A 21,919-nucleotide genomic window follows, 5' to 3' on the forward strand; every position below is an offset into this window, starting at 1 on the left:
TCTTGGCAGAAGCAGCAGTGAGAAACTCCAAGGAGATGGCACCACCAGCCTCCCAGAATCACTCCTGTGTTGCTCTGGCAGTTATCTCCCCTCCACACACACAAACCCCATTGTGTTTCTGAGTAACAACAGAAAAACAGAGCTTGGCTTGGGTGGAGATCAAATCTGAACTCAGAGTTCCTTCCTCATTTCCTTATTGGCAAACTGGGTGTAAACAGTCCCTTTAGACAGTGGCCACCTGAGAAAGTGGCATCTCCCTGACATGGGGAAGGGGAAAGATAGCCAACCACAAAAAAAAAAAAAAAAAAAAAAAAAAAACCTGAATTCTAACTTTCTGGTAAAAGAAGTGATATAAATGTATACTTAAAAGATTCTACTATTAGAAATAAGGTACTTGACTTTGTATTTTAAGCTCCAAATCTAATATACAAGGTCCAGTATTTTAGATATACAGAGGTCACTGATATTTTTCTAATTATTCCACGATTCCTTACTTTATAAAATTATAAATCAAACCAGTGGGTAGAAGAACTCTTCAGAGCAGCTGCAGGAAATGCAATACTCTGAGTTACAAATATTACAAATATTGAGATTTTTCAAGATAAGCATATATATAATGGAAACTAAACTCTTAAGTATATATATATATATAGGACATATATATATGGATATGTAAATATATATTTACATTAGTCTAAATACTCAGATTAAAATAACTTAACTCTATAATATTAACATGGCTAGATACAAAGATGTGATTGATCATATATGTTAAGTTCATGATATGGCAATACTTGACAAGTTTTTGAAGACTTAGGCAACAGCAGCCTGTCCCCTCAACAAGAAAATCAATTTATTAATGATTATCAATTTAATCTGCCTCAGATGACTCAGAAAGCATCTCAGATTTCTTAACTATGTCTTGGTCATCATTTAAGAAGATCGATGAAGCTCCTGTCCCTAGCAGCATATCCCACACAACTGACTGTGTGACAAACCACCTTTTATTCTATCACTGAGCTGCCTGGATTCTGCTGACAACTGTATATATGAAGTACTTCCCTTTGACATTTTCAGTAAATTTCAGTTGTTACTTGAGTCTTGGTTTGTTTTGTCCCCTCAGGCCACTGTAAAACATCAGAAGTACAATTAAAGAAAAAAGAGCAAGGTAGCAGAACTTCTTGCATAAAACAGTGCTGGATACCGTATACCATAGAGTGCCCTCATCTGCAAAATGGAGATGTGATAGTATCTCTTCCAGAGTGACTACTATCTTCTGTTGTAAAGCCTGAGGTCGTAGAGCTGTAATGAGTACCTACCTCACAAGGCTGCTATAAAGCACCTAGACGTGTGCTTGGCACATAGAAAAGATACCAAAACATTTAGTTATTTCTATTGGCATTATTGTGGTCACTACTAGATCAATTCAAGGACTAAGTAACTTTGTTAACAAAATATATCAATGAGTTGGGGATTAAAAACAAAAACTCTTTTTATTTTTGTGTTGACCTCATGAATGAATAACTAATTCACTTTGGATACAATGTATGAAGAAAGGAAGATGATGGTGCTCCCCAGCTGGTATCTGCAAGTATGCGTATCAATAAACCAGGTAACACCCGAAAGGAAGCTGAGGAAAGGATCTGGGAGCCATGTGACAGAGACTTGTCGGAACTACCAGGGATGCTCCTCCTGATAACAGACTGTCAAGGGGTGAGGGATGGCAGAGAAATCATGGTAACTTCCATATTCAGAAGTTACCAACTGGGGAAGAAGTAGAATTAGCTCATGTTATACCAGAGAGCAAAACTGGATCAACAGGTTGAAGCCACAGGATACAGACTTCAGCTCACTGGTAAGGAAGAGCTGTCTGGGCAGACACTACAGGTGTCTGAAACACTAGAGACAGTTTTTAGGAGGGAAGGAAGTCTGGGACTCCAGAAAGTCCTTTTCGAATCTTGAATTTGAAGTCTCTAAACTAAGAGCACTGATCATGGCTACAATTTAAGGTTAAACTAAAGAAATTTCGAAGAAAATGCCAAATAATTGTTACGATAATTATTCCAGAAAACTACACTAGGTAATACTACCTTTTTGGTGACTACGTGACAAGGGCCCTTTCCAATCTTAAAATAATACATTGTAACTTTAAGCACAGCTGTAGCCCCTCACTTGAAAAGGTGAATGAATTTTATTAAAAGTAATAACAATATACAGATAAATCCCACATGAGGAGCACATCTCTTCCGTTTGTTGAGATCCTAATCTAGAAGTGGAGTCTGGAAGAGTGCCCAGCATAAAGAAAGGGTGGAATTAGTCTTCTCCTTTCCCTCCCCATGTCTCTCGGGGCAACTCTGTAGTAACACCAACAAAGCTGCAGAAGAACAGGGAGGGGGTGACAGACCTGAGGAGGGAAGACGGAGACACAGGGGATGAGTTTAACCCAATAAATGTACAAGCCAGCAGTATTTCACAAAAGTACGAGTCTTTTGTTAGGGTATGGGAAGCAAATGTATTTTTTTTTACTTGTATAAAACTGGATTATAAAACTTTGGAGAAAATTAAATGGCTTTAAAGTGAAATGACTCAGAATTCAAGGAAAAAACCCTTCTTTAGGAATATGTTAACTAGGATTTCAGAACCAATAGCTGCCACAGGAAAAAAAGAACAGACAGGATTAGCAATGTGGAAATAAGATGAAGCATAATTATAACCACAAAGAGATCATTTTAAGCATTTTTACTAACTTAATCAGTTTTATGTATTACAAAAACAAAACTTAATGCAATCCAAAATATTTCATCTTTAGCTTAAATTCAAAGCAGAATTCCTAAGTTCCTTAATTTCATAAACTGTTGCTCATATCTATAATAAGAAAAGATTGCATACCATGAATTTCTATATAACGAATCCATTACTATGCTGTAAAGTTAGTTATAATAATCAAATTTCCCCCAGGAAATGACATGGAACTAGCAGGAAACAATCTAGACTGGCCAGTACTTTTTTTACTTTATCTAGCTTCTATTTTTGTTTTCTTTCTCATGCTGCTCAGACATCTGTGATATGACTATGTTTTCACATTTTACCCAGCTGTGCCTTTGTACATACTTTACATCTCTCCTTGAAATGCTCTTCCCCTCATCCTTGTGGTGAACTCCTATTCATCCTTCAGAATTCAATTTGCCCATTACTTCTTTGAAGTCTTCCTGTACCCAAATAGCTCATATACTGGATTTCCAATTTTCTTCTCACGTCTTCACTACAGCGTTGGTATAAGAGCAATCTCCTTGGGATGGGGTGATGTATTATAAGCTAAATCCTTGTCACTTGCTTCACTTAAGATTCTACCACAGATCTGCTAGACTGTCCCTGCTCAAATGGCCCTTACTTCTCTCCCTAAAAAATGGGTATAAAATGTTAGGTGAGGGTTTCCATCAAAACAAATCAAAACAAAACATAAAACGCCTGGACTTCTTAGCAGAAACATACTGAGAGTAAAGCCTCTTACCATTATAATCCCAATGTTAGCACAATCCCTAAAAGACAGGTTTCAAATCATGCTGACAAAAAGCAGCATACTCCCTAATCTACATGCCAAACTAAGAAGCAAACAATGTGTAAAAGATGACTAAGTAATCTTACAGGGTTCCTTGCAACTATTTCTAATGACACAAATCTGTGTGTTGGAAACCTTAATCTTATTACATTAGAATGACTGGACTCAAGTATTAGTGAAGTATTCTTTGAGTGAAATCTAGACAATAAAACACTTTTAAAGCACCTGAAAGCAAAAGTTCATTTGTGATTGACCATATACTTTGTTCTTATTTAAATAGTGATATTTATTCACTATTTCATGTGATCTTTAATTTAGCACGAAATGTGGCCCTAACTTCCCTACACTATGCACAGTAAGAGTGAACCCAATATATCCAGGCAACCAAAGTTCACTGCAGTGACTTAAAGAAACAAAACAAAACAAAACAAAACACAAGAGGCCTAGAATTAAGATACTACAGTTAATACTGGAAGAAAGATAGGACAGAGTGCCACTATGATGACCACAGCCACTGGAAACTGCCAACATGTACACCACTGATCAACACAGACAGAGACGCGTGCACAAGCTATGCTCCTAATGGGGTATGAATTTGTAATGATGGGCCATAGAACATATACCTGTAACACAACTGGTCACTGCTGAAGATTGTAGAAGCTAGGTCACAGGTATATGGTTGTTACTCTACTATTATATCCACTACTAAATATTTGACATTTTCCATAATACAAAATTAAAAACACATCCATGCATAATACCCAGTGATCTTAAATCTTCCTTGAAATAAAGAAACAAACTTTAAAGTGGGACAATACAGTGCTGTAGAAGTAACTATGGCTTAATAAAAAATTAAGTATGCTTAGGCTATAGATTTCCATAAATAATAACTGAAGAGAGTTCACAGGATTAATCAATGTCTGAAGCTAATGCACTCCAAAAAATGGGCCACAAAGATGGATATAAAGGTCAGCATTTCTTAGAATGTCATTCGTGTGTTTGACAGGAGATCTTTTGCAGTTCCTATTTTCTCAACTACCCCCTGCCCCCAACCTTCCTCCCACCATTTGGAAAACACACTAAATACATGGGCCTGTGTTGAGCAAACAGAGCCCTTTTTTACACTGCATACAATGGGATGTTTACTGGATTTTTAAAGCATGTCATGCATTAATATTTTAGGGATGACTTTATAATCAATATCGTAATCCTCCCAAGGGAGCTGTTTCCTTCCATTCACAGTATCTACCACTAACACCCACCCAAAACAAAAACTCCAAAGACACTGCCTTGTGTATTATTTTTGCAAGCAATACTAAGTCCTAGGAATAAATTTAAAGAAAAATAAGTATGTAAAGACCTATCTTGGTAGAACATATCTAACTTTTTATAAATTTTCCCATAATCAAATGAAACAAATTAGAAGATTAACACTTCTCTTTTAGCTAAGATCCAGAAGCATAAAAATAAAGGATTTTCCTTTTATATTAATTATCTCATTCATTTTAATTTAAAAATCATTGGAATTGGTTCTTTTTGTCCTCCTACTCAGTCTGAAGTGGAGATGGTCATTAAAAATCAGAAACTCAGATATTTCTTTCTGTTGTTTTACTTTCAGATCCTTATCAAAATGAATCTCATTTAAACATTAGGATGTATGACATATGAATATATATATATATATATAAACACACACACACAATGGAAAACTACTCAGCCATCAAAAAAATATGAAATCTTGTCATTTGCAACAATGTGGATGGAACTAGAGGGTATCATGCTAAACGAAATTAGTTAATCAGAGAAAGACAATTATATGATTTAATTCAGATGTGGAATTTAAGAAACAAAACAGAGGGCAACCCTCTTGTGTCCCCTCCCTCCTCCCAAGCTTGGTACTATCACTTTGCTATTGCTCAATAAACCTTGCTTTGTTGCCCACCAAAAAAAGAAGAAGAAGAAGAAGAAGAAGAAGAAGAAGAAGAAGAAGAAAGAAGAAGAAGAAGAAGAAGAAGAAGAAGAAGAAGAAGAAGAAGAAGAAGAAGAAGAAGAAGAAGAAGAAGAGAAGAAAAGAAAAGAAAAGAAAGAATAGAAAAGAAAAGAAAAAGAAACAAAACAGAGGATCATAGGGGAAGAGAGGAAAAAATAAAAGACGACAAAAAAATCAGAAGGAGAACATCAGAGAGGGAGACAAACCATAAGAGACTCTTAACTACAGGAAACAAACTGAGGGTCACTGGAGAGGAGGAGCTGGAGGGATGAGGTAAGTGGGTGATAGGCATTAAGGAGGGCACATGATATAATTAGCACTGGGTGTTATTATTATTTTAGATTTTATTTATTTATTTGAGAGAGAGAAGCAGACTCCCTGCTGAGCAGAGGGCCTGATGCAGGGCTGATCCCAGGGCCCTGAGATCATGACCTAAGTCGAAGGCAGACTGACCTAAGTCGAAGGCAGACACTTAAGCAACTGAGCCCCCCAGGAGCCCAGCACTGGGTTTTATAGAAGACTGATGAATCACTAACCTCTACTTCTGAAACCAATAATACATTATATATTAATTGAATTTAAATTTTAAAAAGATGAAAAGATATCACAAAAAAGAAGGGGAAAAAACCATTAGGATATAAAGACAATCCATTCTGTGAATGTGGTGTTAAAAAGAAAAGTCTCCACAGTAACCCTGAATGACTATACTGTATAACTTCCTAATGCCTAAGACATGAGGAAGAAGAGGACAATGGAAAGGGAAATTGGAAGTCCAAGTGGCTTATGAGAATCAGCTCTGGCCACTCCAAATTTCCCATAAGCACATACTCCCCAATGGATCCAGCTTCTCATCCTCCTTTTTCTAGTAGCCCCAACTTACTCACCCAGGATGCTGGATTAAAGAAAAAGAGATTGTCACAGGACTACCCTTAATAAACGAAGTTTAAAGAAGAGCATGACTGTTTTATAAGTGATTCACATCCAAACAGTGGGTTCTCATATGGATTTCTTCTATAATATCTAACCTCTTCAACCAGACCCTTACAACCAGTTTCTCCTTTAATTCACTAACCATAACATCTTCTAAAAACTTTTGAAATGTGTATCTGGTTTTTAAGAATAGAGAGAGGAAAGACACTGTTATCTAAAATATGCATTTAGTAAGATGTTCTGCCCTCTGTCCCTGATCCCTGACTTTTCAGGAAGAAATCATTCTCCCCAATGTCTGACATCTCTAATTATGTTACCCCAAAAGGCCGCTATGTTAGGAATAGCAAAAGGTCCTTTGTTCAGATAAACCAAGCATATGTCTTTATCTGCTTAAAATAAACATAAAAACAGATAATGCTTTAAAAAGATCATTTGGCCAATCAGTGATTAACAGCAGGAATGATGGCCATAAAATTATTTTATGTATTTATTTACTCGGTCATTCTCAAACACACACACGCACACACCGTTAGAACCTCTTTGTGCCAGTTATAAGTCTATCATGAATATTTGACATAAGCCCTAGGAGGTAAGAACTATTACTATTCCCTTTACCAAATGAAAAGGTCTAAAACTTAGAAGCTTTGACAGTGTCAGGGTCAGTGAATGGTAGGATCTATGTCTGCCTTAGTTTAAAACCCGAACTCTTTACTCTCATACATTTGTTTTCTCCAAACATTCAGAGCCTTTCTGAAGGAAAGGAGGTTAATTCAAATACATTCTTACTAATAGCAGCCAGCTACTAGTTAACTAATTATTAATTCTAGTAATTTAAGGTAATTAGTTTAAATTCCCTCCTGGAAGCACCCACCCACACCTGTGTGAAATGTAAGCTTGTATACATATATGCGTGTGAATGATCTTATGCATATAGCTACATTACACATTAAATACTTTCTAACGGCAATACAATAATCAGTGGAAGAGGAAACTCACACCAACACTCCTCCACCTGCCACCATCACCTTCTCTTGTGTCACTTCTCTCCCTAGCCCCCACCTTCTCCTACTGAATGGCCTGGTGCATGAATCTGTCTGTGGTTTGAATAGTCAGAGAGAGAGAGAGCCTTGTTCCAGATCCACTATCCTACTAGACCATGGAGACGTCATATTCACAAACTAGCAGCATCGAAGAGTACTAACCAAGCTAACACTTGACATTTACAATCACCAGCAGCAAGTTAGAAATAAACAATTTCCATAACCCATTAAAGAGGCATTTCATAATCTACCTCTTCTGCTTACCTCTGCTGTCTCTCTAGAAACAAACTCTTTGAAGTTAAAAACTATTTTGCCATTGTTTAAAGGTGCCAATATAAAAAGTCTAATTAGTGCTTTGGTTTCTGACTGAGGCTACAATTTACCTACTCATTCAAAGCAAGAACCTAGAAGCCATTTTTTATTCTGACCTTTTCCTCATGCTTGATATGTAATTATCAGTAATCCTGTCACTCAATCTTCAAAACACATCCCAAAACACATCTATCCACTTCTCTCCATTTCTGCTCTCACTTCTTGCCTGGAATATACCTAAGAGCCTCCTGCCAGTCTGACCCTCCTGCTTCTCTTCTTGTCCTCCGCACAATAGCAATGTCAGATCATGTAACTTTCTGGAAGAGAACTCTTTGAGTGGCTTGCCATTATGCCAATAATATAATGTCAGTTCTTTATTCTCTTCTGTAACAGAGGACCCCTGCCTTCCCTGACTTTACATCTCTTGTTCCAGTCTTAGGACTTTCACACTATCTTCTCTACCTGGAAAACTCCAGCCACTAGATCTTCAAATAATTAGATACTTCTACTTCTTTCACTGACATTCCAGTTTAAATGTCCCCTAGTCAGAAAGAGTTACTCCTCTTCCATTATTCTCTGTCATTATAGCTTGTAATATAGCTTGTATATATTATAACTTGTATATATAGTGATTATTTGGTGTTTTGTCTGTTTACTTATTTATCATCTGTTTCCCCAATGTAAGTGCTCCCAAGAGAGGGGAATTAGACTTGTTCTTTGCTATATCCCAGTACATAAAACACATACTTGACATACAGAAGGTGCTTAATAAGTGCTTGCTAGCTTTAGAAGAGTGACTTATCAATTGTGTGGATGTTTAATATACAAGACTATTAAACTCAATACCTATTAATCCTTTTGTTGTTTCAATCAAAACAACCTGTCATTGGTAAGCTTGATAAATTATGTTTTTTTACATCTTTATCCATGTTTAAGTATTTATACCTCTGACTTGTTCCAAAAAGAATGCAAAGCAGGTGACTATGACACTGCATTTGGTTTAAAAGATCAAAATGTCTCCATATAGGACATTCTATAAAATACTGACCAAGACTCCTCAAAACTGTCAAAGTCATTAAAAAAAAAAAAAAAAAAAAAAAAGAACCACAAGAAGACTGAAAAACTGTCACAGACCAGAGGAGACATGACAGTCAAATGTGATGTGGTATCCTGGATTAAACCATGGGACAGAAAGAAGACATTAGAAGAAAAACTAGTAAAATCCAAATAAATCCTGGAGTTTAGTTCAGAGTAATGTGTTAATATTGGTTTCTTAGTTTTGCCAAATCTATCATGGTAATAGAAGGTGTTTGGGAAATTGGGTGGGGATATGTGGAAACTGTTTCATGTTTCCAACTTTTCTGTAAATAGAAAATTCTTCCAAAATAAAAAGTTTATTTTAAAAAATCAACATCTCCACATAGAAATGTAATGCACTCTGACTACATTTTGGCATTTTACTTTCAAAAAGCAGAATATAGGCAGTTGACTTACTGCCCTGAACCCATGCAACCATTTAAATATAAAAGCACAGTATTATTTAATACTTGCCTCCTCGCATTTGCCACCACAAAGTAATTTTAAAATAACTAGACACATGCACTTAAGGCCTCTAATATCACATTAACTCTGCATCACGGTTAGGAGAATCTTCTAGGTCCTATCAATCCTAAGTCTGCCCATTGCTTCTTCTCTGAAAGGAGGGGAAACCAATAATGTTCTTAAGTGTATGGCATCACCCGAGAACACAGTTTTTACCTGATAATTCAAGGGCAGCCAGTATTTCAAAAAAGTCTTTCTAGATGTTATTCTCAAATTTTCTATTAACTTTTAAGCAAAGTTATTCTCTATTCATTTGTTTGATAAATAATTACATCATACAGCAGTCTGAATCATATTGAACTTGGATAGCAAACTGGATTATGAATTCAAAAATATGAAAGTAAATTCCAAAGTAATGCTTCTATACCCAAGAGAGGTTTCATCGTTTCATAAACACACCCAAAACCAAGGCACAAAGTACTACAATCCACCCATTTTACACATAATTCTATAAATGTGATGTAAAATCATCTTCACACACAGTACTTGAAATACCAACACTTATTTATCTTATTTATCCTGTTATTCTGGCTTCCATTACACACACACACACACACACACACACACACACACAGAGGTATACTATTTCATAGGTCATGGTGATCCTATTTAATTAGGGGACTATAAAATGGTCAAAATAATCAAGATGTCAAAAGAAATTAAGCCATCCGAAAGGCAGAAATTGAACAGGCGAAAAGGAGATGGCACAGATTAAACTACTTCTATGAAAAAATAGAGGAAGAGGGGAAATTTGTAACAATTCTCTGGGTATTTTGTGGTTTTACAGTTGTCCTACCCTGGGCTAGTCCCTTAAATATTCTTAGCCTATGTTCCTTATTTTTAACATTAAAATAGTAATGCCAGTCTACCCACTGAATTCTTTTTTGTCCCCTAGGATAAACAAAACCTAACAAATGAAAACAATTAAAATTTTTTTTAATTGGCTACTTTTCAGCCCAAACGAGTTTTACAAAATTAAAAATTGTAAACTACTAGCAGTATCTGAAAAATATATATATAATACTACATTATGGAACTGAATAAAGCAGAAAGCAACCCTTGAGCCAGCTAGAAGCTGAACGGTGTTCTTGGGTAAGCACCTACCTTGGAGACTTGTCGAAGCCACCTTAAATACTCTGTGAATGTATCAAAACAAATGTAGTAGGTCTGGCTTTGGGGTCCAGAGGAGCTAAATGCTAAACAGTGCTGGTGCTTTTTCACTTCTTCTACCTATAAAAACAAACAGAGACAAAAATGAGGCAGGAAAGCAGACCAGTTACATAGTTCATTGGCCCAACATACATACCTTTGGCCAGTGAGCCTGCACGGATTTGCATCTTTCCCTATATATGTTCCTCTTCATACTTAAAACACACTAAGTTCCTAAGTCTGACCAACAAATTTAAATTACTAGGAAATCGAAAACGGGGAGTTTTATTTTCTTCAAATTTCCCCACAAGAGGGAACTTCTCTTCTTCCTGTTTAAATTGGATGACTCCCTTCCTTATCTTTATCGTCACAATAGGGTGCTGAGGTTCTTCCTCCCCTTGGAAGGAGTTGTACTTAGTATTTTACTTAAGGATTTTTATTCCAGGTAAGTTTTTTACTTTAAGGGACTTTTGTATCACTCTGAATTACAATCTTTTGAAAAAAGTCTTTAAGCATGTTAAATAAGTTTTTAAAAATTTAACATGAAATTGAAATTAACATGAAATAAAACTCTACCAAGAGAAGTTTCAAGTCCTCACCAGGCAATGATACAGTCCAATCAAATTTCCACTGCCCAGTAAATTCATCCTAAGGGGAAAAAGTTCAGATAATCAAGTAACATGACATTACACAAGTTCCTATGCTTCATTTGCAAAAATGATCACAAGTCAACAAGTGTAAAAAATTTTCAAAAAGATCAGAATCAGAACCAAAATGCAGTTAAAAGTTAGATGTTCTGGAACCAAAATGCAGTTAAAAGTTAGATGTCAGGGTGCCTCGGTGGCTCAGTCGGTTAAGTGTCTGCCTTTGGTTCAGGTTATGATCCCAGGTCCTGGGAGAGAGCCTGGCATCAGGCTCGCTGCTCAGTGGGGAGTCTGCTTCTCCTGCTCCCTCTGCCATTCCCCCTGCTAGTGCTCTCTAGCGCTCTTTGTCAAATAAATAAATAAAATCTTTTTTAAAAACCCTACATATCAGGAACAAATTGGATTTACCTCAGTAAAAGGCAAGATGGCTTAACATTACTGGAGCTACAAAATCTTTAATCACATTAACAGGTTAAAGAAGAAAACCATATTATCATCCCCACAGCTGCAGAAGAAGTATTTCATAACATTCATCACTCATTCATCATTCATGATAAAAACTCCTAGCAAACCAAGAACACAAATAACAATTCAAGCTGACAAAGGGTATTTATCAAACATCTAAGGCAAACTTCAGTGTTAATGATGATATATCACTCTCTTTAAGATCACTGAGAAGACAAGTATTCTATTCATACCAGAGTTCTGGCCATTACACTAAGACCAAAAATGTATTAAATATATTAAAGAAGGAAGAAAATTGTCATTATTTGAATATCATGATTAGCTACATAGTAAAATGCCAAACAATCTATAGACACTATATTAGAATAAGAAAATTCAGCAAGGTGGGGCTAGATATAAAAATCAATACTCAAAAATCAACCACATTTTTATACTCTAAAGAGAAAATACATTTTTAAAATGCCATTTAAACTAATCAATATTAAAAGAAATCAGATCAGTGATTTCTGGAGGATAGGGAAAGTGAGGAAAAGTGTGGGAGGAAAGGGATACAAAGGAGCACAAGGAAACCTTTGGGGGTGGTATGATCATTTTTTTTCTTCACTGTGGTGATGGTTTAATGGGCGTGTTTAGCTATCTATACTGTTATCAAATTACTACCAAAATATGCAGTTTATATTTTGATTATATCTCAAAAGAGTTTGGTGAAGATGCAGAGAAACAAGAACACTTGTACACTGATGTGAGTGTAAAACCATGCGTGAACTTTGGAAAACAATTTGATATCATCTTATAGCATGTGCATATGCCCTACAGCCCGGTAACTGCACTCCTAACTATGTATCTAAGAGCAGTGTTTCTCAAGGAGGTCATTTATTATAGGATTTTGAATTAAACAGTTCACTCTACATTGTACAGTACTGTCTAATACTTTGCATGACATTTTATCCTTTGAGTCCCTGCCCTATAAATGCCAATAGATTCCCCCTGAACCAAAGAGATTGGTATTAACCAAACACTATCTACTTTCCACATTTTCCAGACACTCTGCAAGTAAGGTGAAGTCATGTGAGACTCATTCTGGCCAATGAATATAAGCAGAAGTTTCTGCATCCAAATATACAAGAGCCAGTTCATGATCCTCCTGTTATGTCTTCCCTTGCCTAAGCACCAAAAGTAGGGTACATGTTCCAAATGTTCTAAGAGAGCAGAGTCTCCATCAGACTGGGTCCCTTTACAGTTATGTGAAAAAAGAAATCTCTACCAATCTACAGTGAACAATTAGTGGAATAAAAAAAAGCAGTTATGTTAAGTCACTGACATCTGGGAGGATTTGTTACTATAGCATAATTTAGCTAATATCAACTGATACGTTGACTGCTCAATAATTTCACAATCAAAACACTTGCATATATTACCAAATGTCCCCTTTGGGCACAGTAACTCTAGTTGAGAACTACTGCCCTAGGAAAACTACTTGCATACCAGGAGGCATATCAATGTAAGACTATTTCAGCAGCATTATTTATAATAACAAAAAACTAGAAGCAACCCAAATGTCCATCAACAGGAAAATTATGAAATTTTAAGAAATTATGAGAATTTAAAACATTTACAGAAGAGAACATTGAGAACATTATTCAGAAATGAAAACCACATACAGCAAGCAACATAGAATCTTATTATGAAACAACATAATATTTAGTGAAAAAATTCAAACACAGAAGCCCACACATAGCACAATACCTTTTTTATTGGATCAAAAACAAGCAAAACATAGTTACATGATTAAACTTATTTCAAAAAAGAAAATGATGAATATATATTTTAGGACAATGGGTGGATACCTTGGGGTTGGGGAAGGCAATGGGACAGATATAAAGAGAACACAGATAGAAACACTGGTACTGATAATGCTATGATTAGCTGAATAGTAGTTAAACTGAATAGTAGTTAATGGTTATTTGATTTATTATGCATCATAATTTAGCAATTATTGAGTAAAATATTAAAATATTACATTTAAAAATCTATGTTAAATTCTAAAGAATAACATAATAGTTGCACAATGAATAGAAACGTGTCTATTAAATAAGTTTTTCTCAACATTAAATTTTAAGAGTGCTTCATTTAATTTCATATTTGGAATTAACTTTTGAAAATGTACCCTAAAGGACCATGCTCTAAGTGGTGTGTCAGATTTGATTATCAATAAGTATTGCTCAGTTATGGTCAGTCTATCTCATACTTCATTTCTAGGTATCTTCATATATATTTAAAAAAACAAAAACAAAAACCTTCCATTTACTCTTAGTTTTTCCTTTAACAGAATGAAACAGTGAACAGAATGAAAAAAGGAACAAATAAACATTAATGAAAACTCAGATTGCAAAGACTGAATTATTTTTCCCTAACTTGGTCAAACAGGTTTTAAAAGACTGTTTTTCAATATACTCAATTATTTTTAAAGGCGTAGTGCAAAACAGGTTTTACAAGGTTTGTCTGTGAGAAAAGGAAGCTATTTCAATTTATTCAATAGTAGAAGTCCATCCAATAATAGGCCTGGGAAACAAGACAAGTTGCTAGCTCTGAATGAAAATGCTAATTATAACTCGATCTTCTGACCTTATCTGAACATTCCATTGCTTTCCTGCCTCTGCTTCTCTGAGCACAATAATCTTTCTGACCATCTACTTCATATGTCAAGAGATTTTTCACCCTTCAAGTTCTACTATGATTGCTACTTCCTTCATCACAAACTTCCCTGATTCCCCACAAGAAAATGTAATCTCTCCTTCCACTCATCTCCTGCACTACTTTTCTGCATGTCTCTTAGAGCAGATATTGTTGTGCCCATCCTTCACCTCTGGATAGGAAATTATAAGCAATTCAAAGGCAGAGTTGATGACTTACCCATCTAGGTATTTCTGGGACACCAAGCAAAGTGGCTTCCCCACAGAGGTTATTTAATAAATAGTTATATTAAATTTGCCTAAGCAAATGCCTAACATCATAGAGAAGAAACAAACAGGCTGTTGACCTAACAGGGCATCAAACATTAAATATGCATTTTTAATAATGACCTACAGGAGTAATAATGATAACTAATTTTTCAATTAGTTATAGTTTTCAATAATTCAATCCAGAGGACAAAATCTTCAGTAATAAGATACCACTAATTCTTCAATGCTCAGACAAAAGGGAAGTAATGGTTTCAAAAGAGGTGACTGAAATAGATCTAAACGTACCTGTCAGCCTGACCAAAATCTTTTTTTTAAATGATCAAGTATTAGTCTTCTTAGGATTAGAATGCATAATAGCACAGGGATGGATGGGGATCTGCCATGGGGTATTTACATAAGGAAAGACTAGTTTAAATGAAGAATGAATTTGCCATACAGCAGGTGAATAACAAAGCCATTTACTACTGCACACATCTGATTTTACCGTATGCATTTCTAATCCCTGGAACCAGCACATCAAACATGTGCCAATTTTAAAAAGTTCACCTTAACAAAAAGTTGACTTTCTTTTCCCCCCCTCTATTTATATCCTCCACGTTCTGTCTTCTTTCCAATGCCCATTCAGGAAGAAAAATGGTAAAGAAAATATTTGCCTAACATGCCCCCAATTTTCAAAAACCCTTTTCTTCATTCAAATTCGCCTTCCCATTTATTAAGAGATTATCATATCATTTAAAAATCAGGAAATACTAACATATAATTATATGGTAATGATACTCCTACCAACACTTGGATATTAATAAATCGATCTGGCAAAAAAAAAGAATGTAACATTTTCCCAAGCAATCTGGTTCTTTCTCTTTTATAAATGATAGGAATAAAATAATTATGCCCAAAGCAAACCAGCTAGTAATGTTGGAAAGATCCACCAGCTATATTACAGCTTTTCTCTGAAACAAGTTAACATTTCAGGTTCAAAGATTATGATTGACTAAAGTGATAAACTAAAAAATGCTAACTTTGAGGTACTGCGGGGGTGGTCAGTTGGTTAAGCATCCGCCTTTGGGATTAGGTCGTGATCTCAGGATCCTGGGATTGAACTCATCTTCGGGCTCTGCACTCAGTGGGGAATCTGTTTCTCTCCCCCTTTCTCCCTCTGCCCCTCCTACCAATCATGCTCTCTCTTCTCTCAGAAAAAATAAAATCTTAAAAAAAAAAAAAAAAAAACCACTAGGGGCAGCCTGGGTGGCTCAGGGGTTTAGTGCCGCCTTCAGCCCAGGGCGTGATCCTGGAGACCCAGGATCGAGTTTCTTGTCAGGCTCCCTGCATGGAGCCTGCTTCTCCCTCTACCTGTGTCTCTGCCTCTCTCTCTTTCTGTGTCTCTCATGAATAAATAAAATCTTTTAAAAAAGAATTTAAGAAATAAAGACTAAAAAAAAATGAAAAAACGAAAAACAAAAAAAAACCCGCTGACTGCATTGGTCACTATACAAAAAGAGACAGGTATGCCGAAGTTGGATCAAAGATTCATGCAAGAAAGAGAGAGTCTAACCTTTGGTAAGCATGTTTGAATGGTCCTAAAGCCATGGACTTAGGGATCATTATTATATTATACTACACAATACAAACTCAAGATACCAAGAGATGTCTACTCATAAAGAATAATTCATCATCTACAGCCTAAAATATAATACTGAATTTTAGTTGCTCTGTTTTCAGGCCTATAAGTAAGATGCATGTACTAACAAAGTGATAACCACGGAGGCTTCACGTGGGCCAATGGCATTGTTATCTTCCACAACTCTACCATCCAACAATGCCCAATGGTGGAGCACAAGAGGAACTGAATTAGATCTTAGATGAGTGAAAACCATGGGCCCCATATTAGAGAAATGGCTCAAAGTAAGCTTAATGACACTAGGTAACCTATTAGTATTTTGTTCATTTTAAACTTACTTTTCCACCAATTAGTGGCAAAACATGCATCTTTCCGGTCAAGCTGTCTTTCACAGATGATACTATTAGGCAGGTCCCACACAGGATGACTTGGCGTCTGGTCCATCGGTTCACTGGCAACTGCATTTTGCCTTTACGGACATTATACATTCCTGAGAGCTGAATCCGTTCAGAGCTACCGGTGCTGTGAGGTTTTCCTGAAACAAACACAAGCAAATATTTCAGTCCAAAGAGTTGGGCTTTTTTCAACTCATTGGCATACCGGATAAACTACCAAGGCAACAGAGAATAATTATTGGGCAACAATCTAATTTATAATTGAAGGACTCTGAAATCTGCAGTCATACAATTATGGTTAAAAACTACCACATCTACTCCACAGGCGCACTTTAATTTTAGGTAAAGAAAAGCTTTTTCCTTAAAACCCTCAGAAAAGACCATTTTAAGTCCTCTGTTATAACCCATTTTATTTCCTTCTATATCTTCACATTTTTTTCCTACATTTATAAAAGGGGATGACTTCAAGATTTTTATAAATAGCTTGTGTTTATTTAAGTACATTAGGAAGAAAATATTACAGACCAAGACAGGAAAATAACATTCAAGATCCAGCATTTAATGAAACTAATCAGTTTTAATGGAATTAAATGCTGATATATTTTCCTCCTACAGTCACTTAATGAACACTTAAGTGTTCTATCTATTAAGAAGACAAAAAAATATTTAACTTCTCTTTTTTTAATATATAACTTTCCTAATAAGAAAATACTACTCTCTAACAAGATAGATTTAACACCAATCTATGAAGGATGGTGTGTGGTGGTGCTTGTGACTCATAGAGGGAACACTGAGAGAGAGGCATCAAAGACAAAGATGGCTGTGGGAAAGATCTTAAGAATCTTCGTGTCCAAGATGGAAATGAATTTGGCAAACTGACACTGAGACAAGTCCTATCAAATGGACCGGAGAACTACTGTGATTAATGTATGACAGCATTATAAACAAGGGGAAAAACATTCCCAGTTGTAGATACTGGATGTATAATAGCAAAGAGTCCTGAAACCCATGCTCAGAAATAGACTAATGAGAGACATGTGTCCTTAAGTAGGACCTAAGCCAGAAGGGTTATATTTATTTGGAAATTTGCCTAGTTGCCAAAGGCTAGCAGAAGAAACATATTCAAGGGAAATATATTCTTCTTCTTTTTTTTAAAGATTTTATATATTTATTCATGAGACACATACAGAGAGAGGCAGAGACACAGACATAGGGAGAAGCAGGCTCCTCACAGGGAGCCTGATTCGGGACTCGATCCCCAGACTGGGATCATGCCCTGAGCTGAAGGCAGATGCTAAACAACTGAGCCACCCAGGTGTCCCCAAGGTAAATATATTCTTATTAATATTTAAAATTCACATAAATACCAAGTAGTTTTGGTAGATGTCTAATACCTACTAGAGAAGGAAACAGGAAGAGCAGGAGCACCAGAAATAGATCTCAAGAGATCCAGAGAGTTGGAACCCTCCCAGTACATACCTTTGGGCAGAAATAACAAAACCAGCAGGTTTGAATTTCACTTCCTCTTTCTCCCAGTATATCAAATGTGTTATAAAATAGATACTGCACACTACATAATTTTGCTGGGGCTGGGCCAGAATGAAGTGTAACAGTGGTTCAGCTATTTGAACTTGGTGCCCAGCAAACAACTACACAAAGCTAACACTCTCAAGGGGGCTGAGAACTCCACTGAGTTGTTCAGTTACCAGACGCTAATGCCCCACAAAGAGGTAGGAAGCTCAGGAGACTTCAGGTCAGACACAACTTGCCAAAGTCTGCCAGTAAGGGATCAGGCCACAGTCATTTGCTTGTCCCCTTCTGTGTAAGTTCATTTACACCTGGAGAGAAAAATGCTCAGACTCCCAGGCTTCCTTTCTACATGACAGACTCTTCCTGTAGGGAAGCAGGTAAGTGCAAGACTATGGGAGTTCTTTTTTTTTTTTTTTTTTTTAAATTTATGATAGTCACAGAGAGAGAGAGAGAGGCAGAGACACAGGCAGAGGGAGAAGCAGACTCCATGCACCCGGAGCCCGATGTGGGATTCGATCCCGGGTCTCCAGAATCGTGCCCTGGGCCAAAGGCAGGCGCCAAACCGCTGTGCCACCCAGGGATCCCTATGGGAGCTCTTAATGAATGTAAAAAACTAACATACTGTAATGAGGAACCTGATCTAAATATGCATGTGCGCGCGCGCACACACACACACACACACACACACACACACACACACATTTACATACAGGTTAAGGAGGAGACATTTTATTTAGCCACACCTGAGAGTGGCTTCAAGGACACTTGTTAACCTGTCACATTTATGTATATCTGTGGGTAAGTAGATCTACAACAGCGGTACATAAAGACAGCCGTGCAAATCCCCAACTCCACAAAAATGCTAGAGAAAGCCCCAGAACAAATCACCAGATAGAGGGGACTACATGTCCCAGAAGGGATATACGTCTAGGGGAGTATGGAGACATCAACAGAGACAGGCTTTTTATTCTCTCGTTAGAAAAACTCCCAAAGGGCCTAAATAGTCTTAGAGCCTAATGGTAAGATCAGTCTGTCCTTGGAAAGCCCTAAACATCCCAGTTTGAATCAAACCCCTTCTTGTCTTATTCTGAGTGAATTTCAATGTCCTTGTGGTCGGCTCTCTGCCTGGGTGTTCCAGATCAGACATGTCCTCAAGACTTGCTGTGTTCAAACAGGGCTCTGGGGAAAATGGAGAAGAATAAGTACTATATACCTGGGCAATCACCCAGATGCCTCCTTTGTGTCAGACTTCCTTATTCTATGACATAAGGAATATTTTATCTCTTCCTGCCAGTTCTCAAACTTCTCAATTCAAAGGAATTCCAATTGTCCTATGCTCTAATAAATATTAACAACACCAAGTAACCAATGCCTTCCAGTTCAAAGTTGGATCAGTTGTTTAAACTTTTATTTTAGAAATGTTACTCTAATCCCCTACAGGCTTAAGGCATTTCTTACAGGATCCAGGAGGAAAAACAGACAGCAAAAGCAAGGATTTCAAGTTGATCACAGCAGAGTGACTGAAGTCTCCTTCAGTCTTTCTCTATTGGTAGGGAATTTTACTAAATAAATGATTAGAAGAGAAGTATTTATTTAAGAGAAACTACAGTCTGCTCTCCTACAATATTGTGATTCATTAATACCAATTAGCTCATAGGATTGTAAATAGGGGAATGGTGTCATTTTAACATGCATATTGTGTTGATTCAAAAAGATTTACTCTAGAATTAGAACTTTCAATAGCAAAGAAATAAGCCCACAGCAAATATGCTGTCTTGGTTCGCACAAGCCAGCATTTCTATTGTTCTGTTATTGTGCAGTTTTAATATTCCTTAAGGCAGTTCAACTTTCAGGCACACTAGGATACCCGAGTGGGCCCTATGGGTGATCTCCTGAGGACCCATCATTATTTTTGTTAGTATTTTGGTTATAAAGATGCATGGACTTATAGTCCTACCCCCTTCCAGCTGCATTTTCCCATAAACCTTTTTATTTTTTTAATTTACAATTTTGGAGAACATGAGAATTTTCAGGAATATATATAAAGTAGCAGAAACACCTGTTATAACTACAAAAGCACTGAAACAAGAAAGAAATAAGTACAAATATGGTTGTTGCCAATCACGTCTTTGCTAAATATATAACCGTGCCTATCACTGTAGAAGTTTAAAAATATGTCCATAAAATTCTTTACAATTCTTCCCTCAACAGAGCATAATTCCACTCCTCTTGCACGTGACTAAGTGACTCTCTTCTAACAAACAGAATGTGGCAGAAGTCAATCAACTTCTGAAACCAGGTTGTAAAGGGCATTGTGCTTCCTCCTTTCTCTCTCTAGGATCAGTGCCTCTGGGGAAACCAGCTGCCATGTCACAAGGACACTCTGGAAACTCTGTGAAAAGGCCAACAAGGTGAGGCACTGAAATTTCCTGCCAACAGTCGGTGAGGGGCTGAGGTCTCTTTTTGGCAGCCACGTGACTGAACCATATTGGAAGCAGATCCTCCAGCCCCATTCAAGCCAGTGCCCCCAAGACATTACCGACTGCACAGCTCATGACACTTGAGCCAAAAGTACTCGGCAGCTAAGCCACTCACTCCTGAACTCCTGATTCGGAGAAATTAGGGGATAATAAATGTGTGGTATTTTAAGCCATTAAATTTCAGGACAATAACTAATACAACGTTATAAAGTTGGTTTCATTTAATTCTATTACCTGAACATATAGTATTACTTAAATAACCCACATTTCCCTAAAATCACCTACAAATTTACAAACCGTTGTATAAACTAATGAGGGTCTACTATAACCAGAAATAGTAGAAAACAAGAATAAGAATAGTATATAAAGCAATCATAATTTCCAAAACTTTAGAGAATGAAAGTACTCATCATGATATGGCACCAAAAACTAAGAAAGTCTGATCACTGTACGAAAGTTAATGGAAGAACTGACCATGTCCCTGGAGCTGAAAATGGTCAGAAATGAGTGCAAACACGGAACCCTCACCTCACCTCCTCTACCTTTAGAGCTCTGACTGATAAAACTCTAAAGCATGTTTCTTATTGCATATAAATCCTTAAATCCTTCTTGACTACTTTCAGTGACAGAAAGACTGAATTAAATTACTTGCCTAGGGTCATTTCAAGAGCCGGCGAAGGATTTAAACAACCCATAACAAGGTCTAGAGACCTGAGCGCTGAAGTGGCACCTGGGAATTCTGTCTCACAGCTGAAAGCCTAAACAAGCTCAGCAAGACGTGCTGGCAGGGGCTTTGAAACAGATTTAAGACTAGCTGCTTTTAGCTAATGGAAATGACAACCAGCTGCTAAATAGATTTGAGGAGGGTTAATTTATGTATCAGATCAAAATATATAAAGTCAACTGCCCAGTAAATCTTGCTTCTTACTGACAGATACTCAGTTTGATTAGGTTTATCTGTATCCCCAAAATTACTGTAGACCCTTATTGCAGAGAAATCTCATGACTTGAACCTTTCTCTAATCTCTAAATTCTTGAATACCACTAGAGCTTATAATTTCCCTTAAAATATTAATTAAAACAGTACTTGGGAAATGTGAGCTAGCCCTTCATATTATAGATTCTGTAAACACAGAGCCAAAATAATTTTTTAAAACTCCACCAAAGCAAAGTCTAATATAAACTGTAATAAAATTAGCCATGAATCTAAAAAATTCGAGAAGTCAAAATAATGATTACCAT

The 21,919-nt window shown here is 36.6% G+C and overlaps 1 protein-coding gene across 1 annotated transcript in view; it reads right to left on the reverse strand.

Annotated features, from left to right (window-relative positions):
* Positions 1-21,919, reverse strand: part of PHLPP1 (PH domain and leucine rich repeat protein phosphatase 1) — a 206,784-nt gene that overhangs the window by 86,328 nt on the left and 98,537 nt on the right. Inside the window, exons 2-3 of the mRNA XM_072821458.1 lie at positions 16,611-16,807; positions 10,538-10,663 (exon numbers count right to left, since the gene is read on the reverse strand). Coding sequence (XP_072677559.1) covers positions 10,538-10,663; positions 16,611-16,807 — 323 coding nt within the window. The remainder of the gene's footprint in view (positions 1-10,537; positions 10,664-16,610; positions 16,808-21,919) is intronic.

Source organism: Canis lupus, chromosome 1, assembly GCF_048164855.1.
Source record: "Canis lupus baileyi chromosome 1, mCanLup2.hap1, whole genome shotgun sequence".
Taxonomy (NCBI): Eukaryota; Metazoa; Chordata; class Mammalia; order Carnivora; family Canidae; genus Canis; species Canis lupus.